Below are 26,673 nucleotides of genomic sequence, written 5' to 3' on the forward strand. Positions count from 1 at the left end.
CCAAACTGCCGGCTGCAGAGTAATCTGTCTATGACGATATCAGTAAGAGTGACCACTGCATAATCTTTGTGGACATGGAGTCCCACGTTCACACTTTCGCATTGAGAATGACTTCAGTTGTGTCTTGTGGCACTATTACTGTGCTAAATGGGACAGACTGCTGTCAAGTCAACTTGATCAAGCCTGGATCAATGGAAAGTGCAAGACAGCATGCCAGCAGCAGCACCAGGCATACCTGAAAATGGGATGTCAGTATGGTGAAGCTACCAAATGTGTGCCAAATGGCATAAGTAGCAAGTGATGGCTTAAGTATAAATAAAAGCAATATAAAGATATGAAGACAAAGTTATCTAAAGTAGGCTGGGAAAACAAACTATAACATAGAGTGGTTAAAAGTAGAAACAGATATTTAAGGAATTATTTCAAACAAGGATATATTCCATTAACAAAGAAAGGACGCAGCATCCATGACTAACTAAGAAAGTTAAGGGTAGTATCAAAAGGAAACAAGAAAAATACTAGGAAATTTGATGATAATTCGGAAGACTGGACACAATTTAGAAATCAGCAAAGAATGACTGAAAAAGTGTCAATGAATAGTATGAAAGAAATCTAGATTAAAAACAAGATCTGGAACTGTAGCAGCAAGTGGAGCTAATGTGCGTGGCTACTAGAGCCAGGAGTCAGATTACAGTGTGCTCCAGTTTGAGAGTTTCACAGTGGAGAGGGGGCATGAGCCAATTTTTGAGATTGGCAGATGCTGCTAAGAGCAGTCACATTATTCAATTGAAAAGGTGTGAGTTTGCAACCTTGGTTTGCAATAAAATCACAAAAAATATCAGTTATAATTTCCTGCTCTCTTCCCAGAACTCCCAAATGTCCAGGGTACAAACAAAAGGGTAAGCCATTGGTCCATACATCTGCTGTCCCCACCATGACTGCTACTTCTCTCTATTGTTGGGGAATGATATCAAGGGTTTGTTTCTAAACATTGTCCATTAGGACTGCATTCCTTAGTTCCTTATTGATGAAGTTCCTTTATATTCCAAAACTCTGCGTTCATACCCACTTCAAATGGTTAGATGGTACTGAATTGAAATATCTTAATAATCTCAGTCATTATTTTAATATTTCTGAATACAATACAACATGTCACTATATTTAGTGATACTGATCAATCCTTTGTTTAATATAATGGTCAGAGGTTTTACAGTTTCACCTCGTCCCTTTCACCTTGGGGAACAATTTATTTCAGAAAGAGTTATTGCTGATTCTTTAATTCCATGAAACATAGGAAGCCTATGGTTGAATGAGACAGGGCACATAAAAAATTTACAGACATTGCCAGGACTGGAAGGGTGACCTTACAGAGGTTTATATAATCTTGAGGGGCATCGATAAGTTGAATACCCAAGATATTTTTCCAAGGGTAGAGACGTCCAAAAGTAGGGGGTACAAGTTCAAGGTGAGAGAGGTAAGTTTTAAAAGGGACCTGAGGGGCAACTTCTTCACACAGAGGGTGGTGCATATATGAAATAAGCTCATTTAAAAGACATTTGGATAGTTACATGAATGGGGTAACAGATATGTGCCAAGTGCAGGCAATTGGGACTAGTTTAGTTTAGGATACTTGGTCAGTATGGACAAGTTGGACTGAAGGGTTTGTTTCCATGTGTTTTGACTCTAAGACTCAATGTTCCTCTGCACGCTACTTCAAAACTCCTATTTTTATAGATTTAATTTCATAATCAGTGTTATAACTGACGGGAAGTGGTGTCAGTGATGGCTAATCTTTGTGAAAAGGAGTCCTTCAACCAAAAAACATTTGTGAACCACTGCACCATCACTCAATTCACAAACAGGAATCCACTGATACCAAGATAACAAAGTGTGGAGCTGGATGAACACAGCCGGCCAAGCAGCATCTTAGGAGCACATAAGCTGACGTTTCGGGCCTAGACCTTTCATCAGAAAAGGGGGATGGGGAGAGGATTCTGAAATAAATAGGGAGAGAGGGGGAGGCGGACTGAAGATGGATAGAGGACAGTGGGAGAGAGATCCCCTGAGGTTGGTCCGGAGGGAGGAGGGTAACTTCTTCAGGTTAGGCATCCTGGAAGAGGCTTCGCAGTGAGGTTAAAATTGTGACCAGTGATGATGGGAACCGCAGATGCTGGAGAATCCAAGATAACAAAGTGTGGAGCTGGATGAACACAGCAGGCCAAGCAGCATCTCAGGAGCACAAAAGCTGACATTTCGGGCCTAGACCCTTCATCAGAAAAGGGGGATCAGTTCCCATCATCTCTGATCCACTGATACCTGTGGGGCTACAGAAACATCAAAGGAAATCTGTGAAATTTCTCCAGCAGGAAAGAGAAGGACAGTAAAAAGAACACAAAGGGTAAAAAAAAGTAAATGAAGAAACTGCCCATCTGCAAAAAATGCCATCCCCTATTCCCAATTCCTTCGCCTCCGCTGCATCAGCTCCCAGGATGAGGTATTCCACTCCCGAACATCTCAGATGTCCTCATTTTTCAAGGACCACAACTTCCACTTCACAGTGGTCGAGAACGCCCTTGACCATGTCTCCCATATTTCCCGCAACTCATCCCTCACAGCCCCTCCCCGCAATAACAACCAAAACAGGTTAGGCATCCTGGAAGAGGCTTCGCAGCGAGGTTAAAATTGTGATCAGTGATAATGGGAACTGCAGATGCTGGAGAATCCAAGATAACAAAGTGTGGAGCTGGATGAACACAGCAGGCCAAGCAGCATCTCAGGAGCACAAAAGCTGACATTTCGGGCCTAGACCCTTCATCAGAAAAGGGGGATCAGTTCCCATCATCTCTGATCCACTGATACCTGTGGGGCTACAGAAACATCAAAGGAAATCTGTGAAATTTCTCCAGCAGGAAAGAGAAGGACAGTAAAAAGAACACAAAGGGTAAAAAAAAAGTAAATGAAGAAACTGCCCATCTGCAAAAAATGCCATCCCCTATTCCCAATTCCTTCGCCTCCGCTGCATCAGCTCCCAGGATGAGGTATTCCACTCCCGAACATCTCAGATGTCCTCATTTTTCAAGGACCACAACTTCCACTTCACAGTGGTCGAGAACGCCCTTGACCATGTCTCCCATATTTCCCGCAACTCATCCCTCACAGCCCCTCCCCGCAATAACAACCAAAACAGGTTAGGCATCCTGGAAGAGGCTTCGCAGTGAGGTTAAAATTGTGATCAGTGATAATGGGAACTGCAGATGCTGGAGAATCCAAGATAACAAAGTGTGGAGCTGGATGAACACAGCAGGCCAAGCAGCATCTCAGGAGCACAAAAGCTGACATTTCGGGCCTAGACCCTTCATCAGAAAAGGGGGATCAGTTCCCATCATCTCTGATCCACTGATACCTGTGGGGCTACAGAAACATCAAAGGAAATCTGTGAAATTTCTCCAGCAGGAAAGAGAAGGACAGTAAAAAGAACACAAAGGGTAAAAAAAAAGTAAATGAAGAAACTGCCCATCTGCAAAAAATGCCATCCCCTATTCCCAATTCCTTCGCCTCCGCTGCATCAGCTCCCAGGATGAGGTATTCCACTCCCGAACATCTCAGATGTCCTCATTTTTCAAGGACCACAACTTCCACTTCACAGTGGTCGAGAACGCCCTTGACCATGTCTCCCATATTTCCCGCAGCTCATCCCTCACAGCCCCTCCCCGCAATAACAACCAAAACAGAATCTCCCTAGTCCTCACATTCCACCCCACCAACCTATAGATCCAATGAATCATCCTCTGACACTTCCGCCATCTGCAATCTGACCCCACTACCAAAGACATTTTTCTCTTCTGACCCTTATCTGCTTTTTGGAGGGACCACTCTCCTCGACACTCCCTTGCCCGCTCCACACTGTCCTCCAACTCACCACACCCAGCACTATCCCCTGCGATTGTAGGAAGAGCTACACCTGCCCCTACACCTGCCCCCTCATCCCCAACCCAGGACCCAAGAAGACGTTCCACATCAAGCAGATGTTGACCTGCACATCTGTTAATGTGGTATACTGCATCTGCTGCACCCGTTGTGGCTTCCTCTACTTTGGGGAAACCAAGCGGAAGCTTCGGGACCGCTTTGTAGAACACCTACATTCGGTTTGCACTAAACAACTGCACCTCCCAGTCTCAAACCATTTCAACTCCCCCTTCCATTCCTCAGATGACATGTCCATCCCGGGCCTCCTGCAGTGCCACAACGATGCCACCCGAAGGTTGCAGGAACAGCAACTCATATTCTGCTTGGGAACCCTACAGCCCAATGGTATCAACGTGGACTTCACAAGCTTCAAAATCTCCCCTCCCTCTACCATATCCCAAAATCAGCCCAGCTTGTCCCCACCTCCCTAACCTTTCCTCCCACCTATCCCAACCTCCCACCTCAAGCCCCACCCCCATATCCTACCAACTAGCATCATCTCGACCCCTTGACCTGTCCGTCCTCCCTGACTGACCTATCCCCTCCCTATCTCCCCACCTACACTCACCTCTACTGGCGCTATCCCCGCCTCTTTGACCTGTCTGTCTCCTCTCAACCCATCATTTATCCGCCTCCCCCTCTCTCCCCGTTTATTTCAGAACCCCCTTCCCTCCCCCATGTCTGAAGAGGGTCCAGGGCCGAAACATCAGCCTTCCTGCTCCTCTGATGTTGCTTGGCCTGCTGTGTTCATCCAGCTCTACACCTTGTTATCTCAGATTCTCCAGCATCTGCAGTTTCTGATGTCTCTGAAACGGTTAATTATACTCAGTTTTGGGAAGCGTTTGGCTACAGAACTGCTAATCAAATTACTGCATCCCTCAGATACTTGCTTCACTCAACAACACCACAAAGAAATCGTAAATTGGCAAAAAAAAATCTTCTATTGTTTGAGACAAAATGGATAAATAAGAGTGGGCACAATTTTTAAAAAGTCGATACAGTGTGGAGCTGGAGGAACACAGCAGGACTCTGACTCCAGCATCTGCAGTTCTTGCAGTGTCCAAGTTTTTAACAGCGTTCTTACAAAGTGAAATAGTATTTGTAAAGAGCTCTGACCTGTTAGAGATTAAGCTAGCCACTAATGATGTTTATAAATCAGCTATTAATTAATGTTTAATGATTTTAGTGACAAATCTCTTGAATTAGGAACAAAAGCACAAGAGTAATCTAGTTGGTTCTTTGAGCCTGCTTCCACCAATCAGTAAAATCATGGCCGATCTAGTTGTAGCCTCAGCCACATTATCCTGCCTGCATGCCATTGCCCTTGAGTGCCTCATCTATCAAATTTCAATTCAATATTTAAAGGCCGATTTCCACTACCTTCTGGGGAAGAGAATCCCCACCCTGGTGGAGTTTTGAGGGAAAGTTTGTTTCCTGATTAATGAGACAATGGTTTAACTGGATTCTAATTTGTCTGACCAGAAAAGAAACCTGAGGCAATAAAGGGCAATCTGGTTCATACTCAGCCTAACTTTTCTTCCAACTTACAATAACAAAATATATCATTAGTGGCATTTAAGCGAGCGCTGGACATGCACATGGACAGCAGTGAATTGAGGGGAATGTAGGGTAGGTTATTTTATTTTTGGATTAGGAATATTCCACGGCACAACATCATGGGCCGAAGGGCCTGTACTGTGCTGTACTTTTCTACGTTCTATGTTCTATATCAAGAGAATAAATCAGGCAGCCAAACCTGAGTCATCCATTTCCCATCCATCAGGATCAGAGGGTGGAATTTTCCAGCTTTTAGTTAAAGTGTGAGGAGGAAAGAGGGGGCATCGTTAAAACGAGACACATCCACCACCTCAAGTGAGAAAGCCCACCACAATAAGTGTCTATCAGACACTTAAGTAGTCACCAGGGGCTGCTCAGTGGATCAATTCCTGGGATAACGGTGACACACACTAGCCAAGGAGCAAAGCCACTTCAGAGGCTGCTGGCTGCACAGCAAAATCCCACAGTGTGGAAGCAGCAGGAAGGTGAGTAACTCTCACTCAGAATGGGGGAGGTGGCTGGAATATGTGATGATAGGAGGCTGAACCAAAAGGACAGGGGTCAGCTTTTCAGTTCTAAAGAAGAGTCATTCCGGAATCTGAAATATTAACTCTTGTTTCTCTTTTCAAAGATACTACCAGACTTGTTGAGTTTCTCCAGCACTTTGAGTATTTGTTTCAGGTTTTCAAAGTCCACAACATTTTGCCTTCATTTGAGAGACCAATTCAAACCTGTGTAGGAACAGCTGCAATTGGTTAATGGAAAAAAGTCTAAAATAAGCCTGAAACCCTGTCACCAACTATACAAATAAAGCACTTTTACAAGTCCACTCATTTTGGTTTTGTGTGCGTCAAGCTGTGGCAAAACAGAAAGGGAGAATTACTAAATGCTTTCACTTTGAACTCAGTGGCAACCTCAAGCTGTTTTGTGACCAGGTGAAGCATGAATCAGGCATAATTCAGAGGGTTTTCAGAGTCACCCTTGGCAACAGGACTAAACCTTTAACTAAGGTCCTATTGCACTGGGGGACTCTTTCGTCTCATATACTGTACAAGTCCAATTGCAAATATCCCCAAAAATTAAAGGAAAATACAAAAACATTATTCGTCTCTTTTTGAAATATTGGCATTGTGAAATTTAAAATAATTTACGACAACATTTGTGGTTCTTTGGCCAGGAAGTTCAATTTAAAACAACTACAAGAACAGTAATAAACTTAAGAACATATATTATTGATGAATAAAGCACTTCACAAGCATAATTATACCTTCAACATATCAGATTACAAAATAAGTCCCAGCATCTAATACCAATAAATTTGCCACTCCTTATTAATTATTAATTATGCTTAATACCCATAGATTCTAGCATTTCTCGAAACATTTGGAGCTTCAAATTGGCCCTAAATTTTCTAAAAAATACAAAATAAAGCACGAATAACAGGATATAAAAGAAACCTCACTGCTTCAATGGAAAGGCAAATACAGTAGGATGCATAACTTTAAACAATTTGCTATTGTCTGTTTTGCAAGTCTGCAATATTTTACCTCCCGGTTACAATTATACTTTCATGTAGCTCAAGTGGAAGGAGATTATGCAATGCCCGTGGATAAATGGACTACTAACCACATGTGACGAGAAGCAACTTGGCCTGCTTTTGCCTGCTTTGTTCAAAAAGCATTAAGTGATTGTGATTATTTACAGAAAGCTGTGACCATACCTTGTGGAAGGCTGCCTTTGCCTCCATAAGAAAATATTATTATGTGGATACCGTAGGATAGGCTAACCCTGCTATATTCTTATGGTCTGACATTTATTTCATATGCATTGTAAGCAGCATGGTAACCTTGATCAAATCTCCAACAAGAAATCTGCCAAACATGGAGCAGATAGAATATCCAGTGGTTGACAGCTCTTCAGGAGCTGTAGCCAATGTGAAAAGGAGAGATAAATTGTGTTAACTTGGGTGAATAGTTTATGATCTGCCTACTGTTGAGTGGAGCAAAAGAAGTGCTTTCCAAAACAAATTCTACGGCAGAAATAGAAATCTTTGGGAAATTGAGTGATTGTGCAGTACAAAAGCTGGATTCTTTTACAGTTCAATGTGTCCTTGATGTCATTTCTAGCAATTCAAAATCTTGGAAATGGAGGTGATGCTGAATGACATAGGAATGGGAAGGGTAGCCCTCTTTGGGACCCAACAGCACACACATGCAAAAAGGTAAAATTTACAAGAACAGACAGATGTTTAAAGTCTCTCCCTCTCTCAAGGCAGAAACAAAGCTGGGGCAATGAATGTGGATACACTCAACATATTCCTGCCTGGGATTTAAATTTGAGAATGGGATCCCTGCCCTGTGTACCTGGGTGAAGATGTGTAACATAATGGAAAGCCTTAAAAAAGCTGTCATTATGGTTGGTACAATGTGTTTACCATGAATCTTTTACACACTTATCAATGATATCTGTGGCACATCCAAAGACAACCTTCATTGCTGATTATACACGTACAAGCTCCAGTGGGAGACAAATTCACCCGAAACCCTTGACATTTATACATTATGCAGGTTAATTTCCATCACCAAGAGTTGCAATATAACAGCACTGAAAGATGCAACATACAGTATCAATAAAGGGCAACCAGTGGATGTAATGTATTAGATTCTAAAAAGATAAAAGATTCATAATAAAACATAAGTTATTGTGTTTACGATAAGAATAATATATTAGCATGGATGGACATTAATGAAAAGGGAACAGAGTTGTGATAAGTGGTCCATTTTCAGATTGCAAACTAAAACTGATGGAGAGCCATACAGTTCAGTATCAAGACCTCAACTATTTGCGAACTACATTAATGACTTGGAAGAGTAACAAAGTGTATTATGGACAAATTTGCTAATGATAAAAAGTGTAGAAAAGCAAGTTGTGAAGAAGATGCAAAAAGCCTTCAACATGATAGGTTAACGAGTGGGAAACGCAGATGAAATATGATGTGAAAAAATGTAAAGTTGTCATGTTGGAAGGTTGAATTGCAAAACGGATTATTATTTCAATAAAAACAAGCTGTAGGATGCTGTGGGACCCAGGGAACTAGGGTTCACACACGTTAATAACAAAAAGCTGGCATGAAAGTACAGTAAGTGATTAGGAAGGAAGAAAGGATTGGAGTTTACAGAAATCTTGCCAGAACTAATCCGATTCTTTTTTGCCTGTCTCGACTGAAATTTGCATCTGTCTGTAACATACTCTTGGGTAGTTCATTCCAGATCCTAATCACTCACTGTTTAAAATATTTTTCTCACATTGCCATTGCTTCTTTTGCTAAATATCTTAAATCTGTGACCTTTGTTTCTTGAAACTTCTGCCTAAGGAAACATTTTATTTCTTGATCTACTCTATTAAGACTTCTCTTATTTTAAAGGTATCAATCAGGTTTCTGCTTTACCTTCTCTAAGAAAAACAGATCAAACCTATTTTATTAAGAAAGTTTGAGCAGGTTTGCCCTACATGCATCAGAATTTAGGAGAATTAGAAACAAATTAATTGTAACACACAAGATTCATGTATGGGGCTCAATGGTGTAGATGCTGAGAATGTGTTGCCCCTCATGGGAAGAAATCTGGAAATGGGGCCACAGCTCCAAAATACACAGTTTCGCATTTAAATTGGAGATGAGATAGAAGCTCTTCTCTCACAGTGTCATTAATCTTTGGAATTCTTTAACCCACAGAGCAGTGGGTTTTGGGTATTAAATAGGCTGAGGCATGTACAGATATTTGACTTATGAAGGAGACAATGGATTATGGCAAGCATGCAGGTAAGTGAAGTTAAGGCCTCAATCAGATCAGCCAGGATCTTACTGAATGACAAAGCAGCTCAAGGGGTGAAATGCCTTCCTTCTGTTTCTACTTCTTCTGTTCAGAACTGCATGCTAAGCTACAGGATAGGCACTTGTCTGTCATTCTATTCCCTAAACCACTGTACTTTTAATTTAAAACATCGCAAGACCTTTTTTTTGCTGCATACTTAAATAAAACCAAATATGAATGGAAGAACTCCAGAAAGTACAAATCTTTGACTTGCTTGGAGGATGCAAGGTATGAAATCTAACCAGTGAGAGTACCAATAAAATAGAAGGTAAAAACAGGAGACGGTAAAACACAGACTTCCAAAATTAAGCCAATTCCACGATATCTTTGGTGCATTTTCCCACATTTCTCTCACTCTCTCCCACACAGGCATATATGAAAACATTACACAGAGAGCCATAGGGCTGTACAGCATGGAAACAGATCTTACAGTCCAACTCATCCATGTTGACCAGGTATCCAAAATTAATCTAGTCCCATATGCCAGCTTTTGACCCATATCCCTCTAAAATTTTCCTATTCATGTACCAATCCAGATGCCTTTTAAATGTTGTATTGTACTGGCCTCCACGGCCTCCTCCAGCAGCTCATTCCACACACACACACACACACACACACACACACACCATTCTCTGTGAGATAATGTTGCCCCTTAGGTCCCTTTTAAATCTTTCCCCTCTCATCTTAAACGCATACTAATTTTGGACTCCGCTAAACCTGGGGAAAAGACCTCGACTATTCACCCTATCCAAGCCCCTTGATATTTTATAAACTTCTATAAAGGTCACCCCTCATCCTTCCTATAGGATGGAGACATGAATTTAATGCAATATTCCAAAAGTGGTCTAATATAATGGAATGTATTTTTGCTTTTAACAGTTGAGTAGTAAATTATCCCTGATGAGATATTTAGAAGAACATCGGATCAGGGAAGAACATGAGTGAAACAACAGACAGTTCTGAACAAAAGTCAGCAGACCATCAATGTTGACTCTGATGTTTCTCCACAGATGCTGCCAGACCTGCTGAGATTTTCCAGAAATCTCTGTTTTTGAGCAAGTATGATATTTTTCTTGATCAATGTTATGCAATGTCCAATCATAGTAATTTGGTTACACCTTCTTAACTCACTACTCATCAAATGAATATTCTCATTTGAAGCCACTTGTGGTGACAAGCCTGCTTACTTCCCAGGACTTTCAAGGAACAACTACATACACACAGATAAACTAAACACAAGCAACTTTTAACAATGCTGCATGTGGCTAAAGCATTGCCAACAATCAGTACTTAGTCCTATTAAAACTGAAACTAAAAATGCAACAAATTTCTAACTAGATATTCCACCTATAACTTGAAACAGCAGATAATGGCAGATCCTGATTATTTGCTTCAAGGAAGTCCTTACAACAATAAAGAGGAATAAAGGTACAACATTTTATACAACACTAAGTAAATCAAGTTTTCCAATTCTAACCACACTAATGCTTAATTTAGATTCTGTAGCACCTGCCTCGTCTAGAAAAAAAAGTTAACATTATATACCCTTCAAGGTGAAATATTTTGTATTAAGTTCCAATAATTATGAATGAAATAACATGTAGAAATATGTTCACTCTTTCTCACTATCTAATCTGCTTCCCAACAGTCTAGTTCACTGTCTCTCCTGCTTCGCTTTACTTCCCCTCCTGCTCTGTGACCCTCCAGCTTACTGCTTTCCCATTCACCACTGAACACGTTCCCCAAACTTGGCTCATGTTGCCTCTCCGACTCATTAACTCATTCTTCTGAATCCCCTCTGTAACTGATGGTAAGAGACACGAATAGCAAGGAGCAGGAAAAGCAACGTAGGTTACAGGGTTGCAGAGCTAAGTTGGAGAAATGGCAAGAGGGAAGGTCTGCACAGATCTGGAGAGTTGACAATGACTGCAAGCATCAGTGAGAGAGAGAGAAAGTTCAGAAGATCCCATGAGGGTTAGTGAAAAGGACAGTGATTCAGCAGTGACACAGAGAGTTGGTGGGCTGGTGGATGGTTTCATGAAATGGAAAGGTTGGCAGCCAGATGGAGGGCTTAGCGAAAGGAGAATCGATCAAAAGGCAGCTCAGCAGGGAACAGGATGGTCAAGGAGAAAGTGAGTTGGAGAAAGACAGAGTCAGTCAGAGGAAAAATCAGCAATGCCAGGGAAGGCTGAAAAGAGGAAAGGTCAGAGGCACAAGAGACTTCTGCAGGCTGATTGGATCACCCATCCGTAGATCAGGCCCAGCATGAAATACATTAAAACAAAACTCTAGACTGTAACAATAAAAACAGGATCCATTAACTGACTAATGTCATCAATGGGGTGGCCAAAACATCCTGTCCCATGATTTTCAGCTGCTAGCTATTTGTCTTTCATACCCCAGACAAATGGACATTCAACCACTGAATATCATCCTCACAGTCTACAATTCAGCTCAACTCATTTTTTCCCAGTGCATCAGAAAAGATACACCTCAGCTCCTCAGACTTTCAGATGACTACAATCTCTCTTTGGCAACTTCCCCTCTTTTGAGTTGATGCTTTGTGCCTTGGTGGTCACCTCAGAGTTAAACATTGTCTACTGTTGCTCAGGGGACCAACTTTGCCAGTGATTGCTCCATTCCCACTCCAGAATATTTATTCCTCCTTTGAATCCACTGTTGGCAGATTGTATGCAGCTGCATAAGCACTATCAATATCTCACGCTCAATTCATCTACCAACTTCTCCTCATTATATCATCCACTGCACCACTGGAACTTCAAGAAGACCAAATGGAGAGTAAGAGTTTTATGGGACAGGTGGAAATTACCAGGATGAAGGGTTTTAAACAAGATTAAAAGAAATTTAATTGTACGTATTGAGAAATTGAAAGCCAATGTAGCTGAGTGAGGAAAGCAGCACCGGTTAAGTGAGATTTGTTGTAGGTTAATCTCAAGCAGCATAGTTTTTTATGAATTGATTTACAGACTGGAAAAAGGGGGGCTAACCAGAGGAATGCTTATAATAGTTGAGACTGATAACAAAGTAGAATCATAAGACCAAATGTTAAAATGCACATTTCTAAATCTAATCAATTGACTTAAATCTCCCTCTTGCACAAACAACCAGTTCTAATTTTCTCAGAGATAATAGGAACTGCAGAGGCAGTAAATCGTGAGCACATTTATAACAATAAACATCTGATTCTAAGAATAGAGTACAGCTGGAAAAATTACAATTGCATTTAAATGGTAAAAATTAAATAATAGCAGTTTTGGCCCTATTCCTAAAAATATATTTATTAATCATTCTCATGATGCTGGCAAAGGTAGCTATTATTGTCCCTTCTTGAACTGTTGCAGAGCAGCTTCAAGTTGCTTGTTAGGCCATTTTCAGAATGCAGTTAAGAGTCTAGCATGTGGCGTGGGACAGGGGACACAAAATATACCAGCAAGTTTCCTTTCCCAAGTACAACAAACCTTCAAAAACAAGGACATCAGAACATAGAGCAACCTTCCTAGCGAGAGACTTACCAGATGGCAATTAGTTGGTTTTCCACTCATGTCAGTGGAAGGCGGAGTCAGTAGCTGCCAATCACAGCCCTTGTTGTAAGTGATGTAGGTCTTCACTTTACCATTCGATTTTTTATTAGCCAAGAAAACCCCTTTAATTCCCTGTACCTATAAGGCCGAAGAGGAAAAGAAGAAGGGAGAAAAAAAAGATTTACTGGAGGCATGAATAAATTCAAAGGGTTTCCCAACTAGGGGCTATATTTGAATGAGTGCTTTAAAATGTCCTCAAAGCCAAAATGTCAGATTGATTAATGTACAGCCAAGATTATCAAAGCAGGTTTCTAATTCTAACAAAAGTGCTGGTGGCCAAAATAAAGCCAGCTATGTCAGTATGAAATTGGATTGAGTAGAGCGAGTTGTGAAAATCTATTAAGACTGATGGATGAAAGACATGCACATATTAGACACTATTGCATTGTAATTTGTCCCTGTTGGTAATAGACCTTTGAGTAACAGATTGCTTTGCTAATTGCAATATACAGTGTCATTCATTCAAGCAGGAAAACACAATCTAAAAATAACACAAACAATTGTTTCTTAGTTATTTCAGATCTCTCATTCATTTTTCAGAGCATGCTACATAGATAGAAGTATGTTTTATACACATAAATGGGTTTATTTAAATGTGTGCAGTTGCAAACATAGCTACCTTACACACGTACCAACATCATTGCTCTTTTTGTTACAAACAAAAACAATCAAACTCTGACCCCAGATCTGTATCTTTGACTTTTTAAAATAGTCCTCCCTGCTTTAATCTGTACCACAAATCATTCTTTGACAAGAGGGCTGTCAGGTAACATACTCAGGGCTAGCTCCATTGTCACTCAATTTCTATGTACAGAGGTATGAAATGCTGTCTGAGTTTCTTCATTCTTTCACTTTCCTACTCTCTGCCCTGGTCAAGAGATCCTTTTGGCTGAATTTGTCTTCTCTTGAAGGCACTGGGCTTGGAGGTGGGAAGACGACTCAATTAGTTCAGGCAGTGGTGAACCCAGTCAACCTCACTGCTACTGGATTTAAGCTCGAGGTGAGAACATAGAACATAGAACATAGAACATTACAGCACAGTACAGGCCCTTCGGCCCTCGATGTTGTTCCGACCTGTCATACCGATCTCAAGCCCATCTAACCTACACTATTCCATGTACGTCCATATGCTTGTCCAATGACAACTTAAATGTACCTAAAGTTGGTGAATCTACTTTAGAAGAGCCATGACTAGCCTTCCTGTCTTCCTGCCAATCGAGGCGCTTAAGTGATCAACTAAAGGCTACTTAAGAGCCTCAGCCCACTGCCATAGAGCCATAAGCCACAAGGCAGGTCAATCTGTGCAGGCTGTCTGTCAGTTTTGGGGTGGCGACTAATTCAGGGACTGGACACTGGGTTGTGACTGCTGAAAGCCTTGACTCCAACTCTCCTGTCCCCACTATTCCTGTAACCCCCAACCTGAGACACCCCCTTCTTCCAATCACTTAGTCCCAGGTCCATCCAAGTCCTGGGAGACCAGGGGTGCTTTTCCAATAGTATTTGCCACCTTCTCTGTGACAGTACTGAGGGCAAGAGCTACTGGCTTCTGATTAGCTGACAGCTCTCAATGGACAAGAACTCTGCCCTGGGGTATTGATTCCAGGTGAGGACCTGCTGGTGGCATCACAGAAGCTTGGATCACGGGAGATTTGACTGGGCTTCAGTGGAAGAGGGTGCTCAGGCCCTGATCACAGCGACAAGATTCCACCCTTGGTGTTTTTTCATCCTTACCAAGATCAGGAACACATATTATGGGGGACTCACATCAGCAGGCTGTGCAGTGCACCAATATATGATGGATTGTCGGGTTTTTGAGTATCAAAACTTCTCTCAGATTCAATGCTTTCCTCTTTTCAGTACATTGAGGGCTGTAATACTCTTCACAAACAATAGCACTGTATAACATGTCAGGAAGAGGCAGTTCAAATTGAGCAAACTACTCCAAGCCAGAAATGCCCTTTCCACCAAAGAATCAGGGTGCCATGACAATAATTTATTAACATTTAAATATTCTGGATGAGTGTCACTCACACAGTCAGACAAGCATTCATCCTGCCTCTATTATTATTATTATTATTATTAAAATTCCACATGAAAAAGTGTACACAGACGTAAGATTTAAAAAAACACAGGGTTTGAAATCTTTAAAAAGTAGTTTAATTAGTCGAAACTAATTCTTCCTTACCTTTGGTCAATAATTCCTCAAAAGAATGTGATTGACTGAGATAAATGTCCCTGTCAGGGTGGATACCAGGTCAGGACAGGACAGGACAGAACATCTGTAAGTGGCTCACTGAGATAATCTGAAAACATCGCAACTTCCATGTGTAGGCTGGCAATATGCAGCTCCATCTTACCTTTGGGTCGAGTAGTTTATTGCACATATATAAGTGAGGACCCAGCAAGATTCTCATTAATAGTGGCTGAAAAATCCCAGGAGTGCTGGAATAAGATTGTCACTGCAGTGCCACAAAAGGTACCTGGTTAATTATAGGTACTGAGGGTCTGGATGATCAACGCTAAAGACAGCAGTCTGTGCAAAAATATGAATGGAATGGAGTAGTGGGCTATAGGTAGGGAGGAGGTCTCTTCTAGGCCCTCTACTACCATTCGCTGAACTCAGAGCACCACACAATTTTCCCAGATCCACATGCAATCCAGTGAAATGGCAGTTGCTGAGAGAGATGGGAGCGAATGTGACCTATGCTTCACCCTACAACAGATAGTTACATTCAGTGAGTGAGCGATGGCAGTCCAGTGATACCTCCTACAATACAGATTTTACCTCACCCTCTGTAGCAATCCATGAAACTTTCTGATGGGTTCACAGAAGAGAATCTGGCTACTTATTCTCCCAAGCATGCACTATATAACAGCAATCATGTCAGAAATTCCAACAATATATCTGATCCTAAGTTTAGGACACTGAAGCCAAGTATTACTTTGCCTGAGATCAGATGGCAGCACAGTTCTGAGATTGGATCTGGGGCTTTCCTGATTTGTAAAGAAGACAGAAATGGCGAAATATTTTTATAACAGACCTGGCTGTGTAAGTGGTATGAGATTATCTACTCTGTATAAATAAATACAGTACCTTTTCTAATAGGTGACGTGCCTAGAAAAAGATTTTGTCTTTATATTTTCTCTCCCACTGGAGACAATTACCTTGTTTAGTATTTCAAACAGTCGTGTAATTCACATGTTAATTTAACAAGATGTAACATCTCCTTGGAATATTAAACAATTCCAATTCATGTCTGCGCTGTAAGTTGGCTGTGACTCATCTCAGTCCTCAATCTGTATCCAACCCTTGAGCCACTTATTTTGCAGCTATTTTCATTTGGGTATTAAGTTGAGTGTCTACATGCTAGCACCATGATTCCAGTGAGGGTCCTTCCACATTTAGGCAACAGGATATAATAGCACAGAATTTAAGAAGCCGACTCACTGAAACTAGTCTCTTTGAACCCAGAGTAACAATACAATTATGTCTTGTCATTAGCAACATCTGAATGCTGTCAGCCTAAGACAGTCACTGTTGCCTCAGTGTTCCTCCATCTTGCAAAGGTTTATACACCCAGACACAAAGACTGATTTCCCTACCATCCCACACTGCGTATAACCCAAACACTTGCTTAATCTGCGTTATGACAGGGAACAGCAGAAACATATTTTAGAAGTTGGAAATGGAGAGTTATGTAAAAACAAATAATAACTCTCCCAGCTCACACCTGCATTGCGCTGAAACATGAAGGCTGCTGGCATATATGCAATTACCTGCTTCCATTATTATAACTTTCAGCTACATTACAAGGAAAAAAGACCAATCAGAAGTCGTGCTTCTGAATATCACTCGGTACCTCTACTTGAATGTATGTGACTCTGAATAGTGAACTATGTGAGAGTATCTGATTTAGATCTTTGATTCTTCCCATATTCAAATAATATGCCAGCTCTATTATTTTGAGCCACATGGGTGAGTTACTGTTTCAGTGAAACTGATTTAATGCCATTAAACTGACAAAATAACTTGTAAAGAAAACATATCTAACCAATCATCAAAAAAATCTTATTGCTGTGAAATTGCATTCACAGCATCAGTTCTAAGACACTCTTCATAGTTTTTCATAATGCATTGTATTAGTTTATCCAGCTGTGAAAATTCTAATCCCTGTCACACCTAAATTAAATTATCATATTATTCCTTGGCTCTTCATGTTTCTCACCTGACAACTTCCTGATGATTCTATTCTATCAAACTGTGAGTAACTTTACAGAGATTATCAAACCTCAGCTTCAATCCCAGTCTGTGTTGAATTAAGCAATCATTGCAAATGGATCCAGCAAGTGAAGGGAAATCAACCCTTCTGATCGCTGAATCAGCAATCATGCATAAATGTCCCTTAGGTGGAGACAAAAGTGGGTCTGGATGGTTTTTAAAGTCAAGTACCCTGCCAATATCTATAGTGTAGGTTCTAGAGGCACAACCAGTACAGTGACAAGTTAATACCTTCAGGAACGGTGAATAGAAAACCGAGGGCAAAAAAGCTGAACACATAAAATTTCCTGGAGAATTTATGAGCTTTATTAAGTGTCAAAGATTGTAATACGTAGTAAAGTGAATGACGTCAAACTGTCATATATCCTTTCTTGTCTACAGACAGAATATTGCCAAAAATTTCCCATCAGAAACTCTTTAAGAACCAATTCTCAAGCCACAACAAATTCCTTGAACAACTGCATACAGCTTTTGTAATTTTAGTCAGGTTTTTGCATCTACTTTCTCCCTAATTTTGGCATAGATATTTTTTCTTCAATGAGTAGTTCTACTACTGTGTTTGCATCATTCACATAATTACCATGCTGCCATTTTCGTTAGACATCCTGCACCTAGTAAACAGCAGTTTTTTTTTTAACCTTTAATTCTCTGTCAGTTCCAGGAAAATATCAGTCTTCCAGACCTGTTGAATTTTATTTCTTTTCAGTTCATGTGGTCACACATGTATTACAGGAATAAAGATTCATAAATAACTGAAGTAGTTTAAATATGGTATAAAGACTTATTTACTGAATAAGCTAGTAAAACACACTGATTATTTTTCAAAACTCTAGATATTACTTTTGTTTTCCATCATTTTAAGTTCATCCCAAATCAGTTATTTTCAATTAAAAATGTGTTCATCAAGTTTAATTTTATTCTTTGCAACCACACACCATGCTACCCTGCTTCAAATATAAGCCTTTTACTTGATGATTTTCTTCTTGTCACAATTACTGCTATTAGTTTTATACATGTTCAGATGTCTGTACGGTACAGCCAGTGAGGCTGAGTATTTTTCCAAAGGATTTTCATTAATATCACTGATGCATGTCATAAAAGGGATTGCTTATTGTGTTTAAAAATAAATAAATAATTAACAGTTCCTTCTCTTGCACATCAGTTGGCTTGAAATGCCGGCTTAGGTACTGACGCCCTGACCCCATGAAAGAAAAAGGCAAAAAGGCACTTGGCCACAGGTGTGAATTTCTTTGGACCGTCCGTTGCTATGTTGCCTCATTTCACTGGAAGTTACATACAGATGGGAGTTCTGCTGCCCTTCTGCGAGGCCTGGAACAGCATGAGCGGCGAGCCCTGGAGCTGCATGAGGAAGTAGCCCCAGAGCAATGCACAGGAAGTGAATCCCGGATGGAGACTGGCACAAGAGAGGCAATCCCGGAACATACCTTGGAGCTGCTGAGTGCCGGTATGGAGTGGACTGGGGCTTGGAGTGGAGCTGGAAGAGCTGTTGGACTGGGGTCTAGTGCAGGTGGTCAGACCACATACGGAGGCTCTGTGCTGAGCTGCTACATTGTTATGTCTATTTGAAATTTACTACCTTACTGTAATGTTAACCCTTTAATGATATCCTTTTTAACTTATTTTTCAACTCTGTAAAGTAATGCAACTACTTTTATTCCTCTTCTGCATCCAAGAATTGTACCTAACATATTTGTACCTAATATGTCACCATATGAAGGCAGACATTGTAAAAGCTTTTTACTGTACACCCTCAATGGAGTACATGTGACAAGAAAATGATATTCTATTCTATTCTTATAATGAAATTACAATGGTATAGTGACAGAAAGCTCAAAGAAATTCAGAGTTGAGAGTAAAATCAAGGGCATTATTTTGTACCAACTATATCATGGAAATATAATGACAGAAGTTCTTACAATTGGACTCCAAACTTAAAGTGATTCTACCACTTTGAACTTATTCAAAAAGAGCCCCTGCTAAAGCACTGATTTATCATATATGTCCTGGTGTTCCTTAGAACCTTGACTAAAGTGCACAATATAGCATGAGATAAAAATAATAAAATGATTCCTTCTTTCCAGGTCTTTTTATGCAATGCCATTTCAATAATTGAGATTAGAGAGATCCATCATAATAGGCAGCCTGAGACAAAGAGAGGAATGAATGGGCATTTTCCATTACTAAACTGTGCACACTGATCAATGAAAACAGAAAGGGTGGCCAAGATGGTTGCACCTCTAAATTGAGAAAGTATATTTGTAGTTTACTCTTTCACTTGAAGTGTTCAAACGATTACGAAATTTGTAATAGTCATAGGCATTGTCCAAATTAAACAATTAAATTCAAATTTTGAAATGACTGAAGAAACTGTGAAACAAATGGGAAGTTATACTTCAGTTTGTGCAAACAACTACTGCAGATTTCAAAAATAGCCAGTCTCCTTGAAGTCATTACCACAGGAAGATATTCAAGTATGCCAAGGAACAGTATCTTTCAATCGGTGTTACTGCATCCCTATACATTTGAAGTACTGAGCAGTGTTTACCTCGTGAATATCGATCACAACATTTTCTTCTGGCTGTTTGGTACTCCTGACATCCTCTAGAGCCAGAGTAAAGTACACACCCTTCAGGTCCGACAAGTAGAGGTTATAGGTGTCCGTCTGATGCCACTCCTTAACAGCTACAAATACCTGATTCTCATCTGTACTGATGATCTGCATGTCCTAGAGGATAAAAAGATGATGATTTTATGCCATATCGGTCAGAAATTATTGCACATGTATTAACAGCAAGGTACAAACAACTTTCTAACCAAATCACATGAAAATGGATAGTGTTCATTCACCTAAGACTGCTATCAGTAAGAAGGAAAAAGGCTGAGTATCTTTGAATGATCAGACTGGCTCTATATTTACTCAAGACTCGATTGTGCACAGATGACTCTGTTGTTTAGCTTAACTCATCGTATATCTCTACCTGGACTGAAAGACTGCAGCTTCAAGCCTCATTTGTGCGCTGAAGTTTACATTTTTATCCATTTTGTAGGAGTGCCAATTTTTATATTAGACTTTGAATGCAAACACTGTCTCCCAGTCCTCAATTGTAGAACAATAAATGAGGAAAATCCTGATAGTTTTTCAGGTTTTTCCCCTCCTAATAACCAATAACATTCCTTCTCTTTCAATAGATTTAATTGCAAGAATGTAATCTCTGTCCACAGTTAAACATTTTGCAGTAAAAATGGAGAGCTTATTCCATTTGAGTTTTATTTTAAACATGTCCACTAAATTTAAAATTTGTTCCAAGTCAGGAATATTTTAAAAATTTTTGCAATGATACAAATATTGTTTGCATGAGTACAGCATACTTTCAAACCCTGCACAGCTGAAATGCTGTTTAACCTTGTTCAAGGCACATTTTGTTGTACATTTTTCCAATGTGAGGATTGGGGGAAAGAGCATGATCAGGAAAGACCAGAATAGACCATTACATTTAAATTCTCCTTCAGGACCGATGCTAGCAATGTCTAAAAGCCTCAAAATTGGATTGTGTTTTTAAAGAAATCTGTGAACTCTGTCCACGCAACTCAAAACTCAGAATTGATTACTATTGATTTTTAATCTTGCTCAATTTTCTGAACTTAATTGTAACATAACATTGCTGTAATCAAAAAACCATTACAGTTAAAATAAACCTTTGCAGCTGGTAATTGTGCCAATGAAATCATTTTTATTGATTTTGTAGTGAACAGTGCATTTTGATAGTTGTCACCTCATAAATTAACAAAGGTTTAACAATATCTCTGGGGTTACCCGTTTTATGGGAAGCTTATTTTGGACTTTAAAATTGAAAAATTGCTGACAAGGATAACCATTTTATCAAATTTTACTTCACTGCGTTTACATAATTACTTAGCAATGTAATTGCCAATTGAACCTCTCAGTATGCCCTTGACCTTGACCTTCTCGCAGATATGGAAGGAGTTCACCTGCAATGTAAGTCAGACAACAAGCTCTACAGTCCATCCAGACTGAAAGCAAAGACAAACATACAGAATATCTTGATCAGATAACTCCTGTATGCAGGTCATGTTGCACTAGTCACTCAGACAGAAACTAGCAAACAAATGTTCATGGATTGCTACCTCAACACGTGTCAATTAGTTTTTTTACTATAAATCTCAGGAAAAATGTGTTTACAGGGCCTGGTGTCACATCTCCCCTCTATTTCCTTCTTAAAATAAACATCATCCTGTTGGAAGTGGTTAGCAAATTGCACTTCCTTCAGTCGACAGTGGCAGATAATCTGTTTTTGCTGTTGAACTCCATTGTCATTCTAATGAGGTCAGCCAAGTACAACTCACAGTTCCCTGAGATAATTCTGTGTAGAGCTGGATGAACACAGCAGGCCAAGCAGCATCAGAGCAGCAGGAAAGCTGATGTTTCGGGCCTAGGATCTTCTCAGTTCCCTGACTGAGGCTGTTAATCAAGTCCACTCAGGGAGCCCTGGCTGACAGACAAGGACAGGAGTGTCAGACATCCTGTTCACTCTGAGGGAGCTGGATCAGTGTCAAGGTCTCTCCATGTGTAAATAAAGGGTGACTTGGTGACACGATGCTGGCTTCTGTGGAGTTATTTTAATAGCGATGAAACAAAAGCAGCACAGTCCTGAAGAAATTTGCTTTCAATAGTTGTCTTTGAGTTGGGGTAAGCATTTCTGGCATTGTTCTGTTGTTTGAGAAGCTTGGTTCATTTGATCCTACCATCAAAGACTGGGCTCAGTAAGTGGAAAGAATATGTTATTTTTTCCAGCCAAATGGCATTGGGGCAGATGAAAAGCAACAAGTAATTTTCCCAACAGCTTGTGGACACACAGCTTTTTCGGTTGTTAGGAGCCTCATTTTCGGTGAGGCACCAGATACTAAACCTTTTAAGAGTTGAAGGATTTAGTTAAGGAATGTTATACCCTTAAGCTTACTCTAATTCTGAGAAGCTATTGGTTTTACTCAGTAGTTCAAGGACTAAGGAAATCTATTTTGGGATTTTTGACTAGATTAAGATGACTGGCAAAGGCGCATCTCTGGTTTAACCCTCAATGAAAATCTAAAAGACTGTTTAATATGTGGGATTAATGATGTAACCATGCAATAGCACCTATTAGCTAAAGCACAACTGGAATTCAAACAGGCACTACAACTGGCTTTATTATTAGGAAATGTGGCACGTGGCATATATAAGTTGCAGGGTATTCCGAAGGAAATGGACACCCGCACCCATCCGTCTGAGCTTGGGAAACGTCACCTGAATGAAGGCAATTGTATAGCCTGACTCAGGACATATCCTGAACAGAGGGACTCAAAATCTGACCACAGCTAAACCCTAAAACAAAGCTGAGAATCAGCCAAACAGTCAGTACTTTCTTCAGGATCCAGGCCTGCAAGCCACTGTATACCAGTACACGGACTTGAGACAACAAAAAAAAGTCTCATTAAGTTTGAATCGAGTAGGAAACCTGATAGGCCAGTATTCAGCAGGAAGACTCACCTACATTGGTTCATCAATTTTTCATTAGAAAATGCTGCCTGAGTGAGGTCCTAATTAAATACCCAGATATTATTCAGGAAGATGTAGAGATAATCAATGGAGCCAAGGCCACCTTGCATGTTGAGCAGGAAGGAATTCCATGATTCTGCAAGGGCTGCCCAGTGCCATTTGCCTTGCAGGCAAAAGCAGGGGCAGTAATCAGGAGGCTGGAAACAAAGGAATCATCAAACCTATCCAGTTTGTGGAATAGGCAGCATCGATCATGTCGATTATGAAGCCTGACAGGTTGGTTCGCCTTTGTGGGTATTTTAAACAAATGGTAAACTGCTTTTCGCAGCTGGATTAATACACAATCGCTCGTATAGAGGATTTATACACAAAGCTGGTGGGGGACTGTCCTTCACGAAGCTGGGCATGAACCATGCGCACTTGTAATTGCAGTTAGATGAGAATTCCCAGAAGTAAACTACATAAGGGTTTCAAGATTGCCATTTAGTGTGTCATCTACCTCTGCAATTTTTCAGTGGTCAACAGGGAACACATTAAAGGCCTACCCCAGCTTGTAATTTATCTAGTTGACATGCTACTAATAGCAGACACCATAAGGAACACTTAGACAACTTGGACAAAACACTTACGCATTTCTTTCATGCAGATGTACTTCTTGAAAAGGAAAAATGTGTGTTCCAGGCACCCCAAGTGATCTATTGGGCTACAGAGTCAACAAGACCGGGTTACGTCCATTGGGAGAGAAATTGAGGGCAATCAAACATGCCCTGGCTCCCAAATCTGCACTGGAGCTTAGGTCTTTCCTTGGGCTGGTGAATAATCACAGAAATTCCAATCATAACCTGGCCTCCATCTTGGCATCTTTGCATGCCTCTCAGAAATGTTGGTCATAGATAGAGGGCCATCATTTACCAGCAGGGAGTTTGAGTGTTTTCTGAAGTAGAGTGGTATTCGATACACAAGGACAGCTCCATACCATCCATCATCCAATGAATCCACTGCAGAAAGGGCAGTTCAAACTTTGAAGACAGGCTTAAAGAAACAGCCTACAGCTTCATTAGATACCAAACTGTACTGGTTGCGATTTGATTACAGGACCACTCCTCATGCATTTACAGGGATAGCTCCAGCAAAGTTGCTAATTGGGAAAAGACTCCACAATAGTTTAATTTTGATCTTCCTGGCCTGCAGGGGAAAGGGGTGCATGGGCAGGAATGAAATGGCATCAGGAGTACCAATGCCAGGAACAAGTCTCCGCACAGTGAGAGAGACAGTTTACTTCAGGGGATGAAGTTTGGTGTAGGAACCATGGGAATAGTCCTGCATGGTTAGATGCATGGTCGATGCAAGGGGTCAGTTCCGGTAATGCATAAAGTTCAGGTCGGTGCAACAGTCCTTAACAAGCACATGGACCATATGAAAGCTGCAAAAGCAAAATTATGTGAGAGTAAAATGTGCCCAGCTCCTTGATAGCCTGTCTGCTTGTTCCATAACCCATGGGACCTCCTTCTCCATCAAGCACTGAAGATACCTTAGAATCTGAGATGGATATGGTGGATGTTGCTGCCTTGATGCCTTTGTTGCTCATATCAGAAGCAGAGATAGTGGAACTTGACCCAATGCTAAAACACCCCATGGGGAACTACAAAAAAAAAAGGTCTATGCCCTTGGACTCAGAGGAGGAGTGACATAGCAATTATAATGAAATCAGTCAGGTGGACATTTTAGAACACGAGTTCCCTGACTGGGGTTGTTAATCTGGTCCAGTCAGGGAATCCCGGCTGACAGATAGGAACAGGAGTGTCACTGGCTCTGTTCACTCAGAGCTAGCTCTGAAGAAGTTGGATTAGTGTGAAGGACTCTCCACATGTAGATAAGGAATTACTCATAATGGGATACTGGCCTCTGTGTAGTTATTTCAAACTCATTTCAAAGCCACACGTTCATGTATATGAAAAACATCTACCATCTTTGTAGACTCTCAAAACATGCATACATCAAGCTGAATCTTAAGACAAAGATAAAAGTAAAAACTTGCAGATACTAGAAATCTGAAACAGAATGATTGAAACTCAGCATATCTGGCAGCATTTGGGGAGAGCGAAACAGAGTTTTGAGTCCATACTGACATTTCTTCAGAACCCTTAAGACCAAGATGTTGGTTTCCGAGTTCTGTGTTCTTCGCACTTTGTTATATGACTACGAAAGACAAATGACTTATGGCTTTCTAGAATGGAAACTCATCATCTTTCATATTCATTGTCTGTGTCACATTCTGGGCATCTCATGGAAGCAGAAAATAACGAAGACCATCTCCCATGAATCGTAGCGAGGGCTACTTAATCAGCTTGGACATGTTCACAGGATGGACGTATCACAAAGAATTCTCTGCAGGGGAGATGCAGCCAGAGCTAGAAGACAAATAGGACAGCAAAGCTCATTTTCAAGTATTCTTGCAAGCATAACACAAGCCCCAAATCATCGATTTCACACTTGGGAGCCAACAGCCGATTGACAGAGGAAAATGGTGACATCATTTATTTGCTGGTTTATGCCAACATAACTTTTAGTAGCCACAGTGGTTTTAAAGCAGGGACCAGCACCAAACACAACTACCCACAACAACACCCTATAACCACTTCAAACACAGTGCTTGTGGCAAACTGTACATCTCATAGATTTCTGTAATCAGCCATCACTAATAATTGCACAATATCCCATCTCCAATGGATTTATTTTCGCTTTTCCATCATTATACATAGATGGAGGATTGCCATCAATAATGATTATTTTCCATTATATGTTCCACTGGATTTACTCTTCCATCAATCTGTCTGTATTCTGCCCATATCTAAACTAAATGTCTCAATATAAATGCAATTCATGGTAATAAAGATAAATCCATGAAATAGAAAGAAATAGAAACATTTGCTGATGGGTTCAATGAAACGAATGGGGGGGGAGGGGGAAGAATCATGAGAAGCATAAACAAAATCATAGATAACTGGACCACAAGGCCTTCTTCTGTACTGTAAATTGTGTGAACCACGAGTTGTCATTGTATACATGGGATTCTATTTCTTAGAGCATTGGAAGATGTGTGGTTAAAGATTTCTGCCAGTGATGGACTTAGGCAAATATTTTCCTTTTAATTCAACCTTGATCTATGGGCATCACTTGCCATTTATTGCCATCCCTGGTCACCCTTAAGAGTGCAGAAGTGTTCTTTCTCTTGAACAGGCATTCCATGAATGGTAAAATACTCCCACATTGCTGATAAAGAGAGAGTTCCATAATTTTGACACAGCGACAACGAAGCAACGTTCAAACCAGGATGATTTATGACTTGGAGGGAACTTATAGCTGATTGTATCCCATGCATCTGTTCACCAACATATGTCACAGGTTTGGGAGGCACTGTTGAAGTAGTTCTGTCAAGTTGCTGTATACCCTTTGATACTCTAAAATGTAGTCACAAAAAGCATCAAGAGATCTGTTTTGCCTCGACTTTGCAAACCTCTGTAGTAGCACCATTTAGTCAAATGTAGACTCTTCCATCAAAATTTGACTAGTACCTTGTAGAAGGAGGGCAGGTTTTGATCAGTCACAGACATTAATTTAATTGATCCAGTTGAATCTATAATATTGGTAACCACGAGAATGTTGACGGTGGAGAATTTGGCACAGATAATTTTACACACAAGGGGAGGTAGATTTATTGTCTGTTACTGGAGATGATCATTGCCTGGCAGTTGGATGAATGTAAGCCACTACTTATCAGAATATTGTCCATGGTCTGGCGGATGTGGAGTATTACATTAT

The 26,673-nt window shown here is 40.5% G+C and overlaps 1 protein-coding gene across 4 annotated transcripts in view; it reads right to left on the reverse strand.

The window, feature by feature from the left end:
- sorcs2 (sortilin-related VPS10 domain containing receptor 2) overlaps positions 1–26,673 on the reverse strand; it is a 569,963-nt gene that overhangs the window by 96,124 nt on the left and 447,166 nt on the right. For all 4 annotated transcript variants that reach the window (XM_048531558.2, XM_048531550.2, XM_048531562.2 and 1 more), the window contains 2 exons: positions 19,843–20,022; positions 12,929–13,075 (listed from right to left, as the gene is read on the reverse strand). In XM_048531558.2, coding sequence (XP_048387515.1) covers positions 12,929–13,075; positions 19,843–20,022 — 327 coding nt within the window. The remainder of the gene's footprint in view (positions 1–12,928; positions 13,076–19,842; positions 20,023–26,673) is intronic.

This window comes from Stegostoma tigrinum, chromosome 1 (assembly GCF_030684315.1).
Source record: "Stegostoma tigrinum isolate sSteTig4 chromosome 1, sSteTig4.hap1, whole genome shotgun sequence".
NCBI lineage: Eukaryota > Metazoa > Chordata > Chondrichthyes > Orectolobiformes > Stegostomatidae > Stegostoma > Stegostoma tigrinum.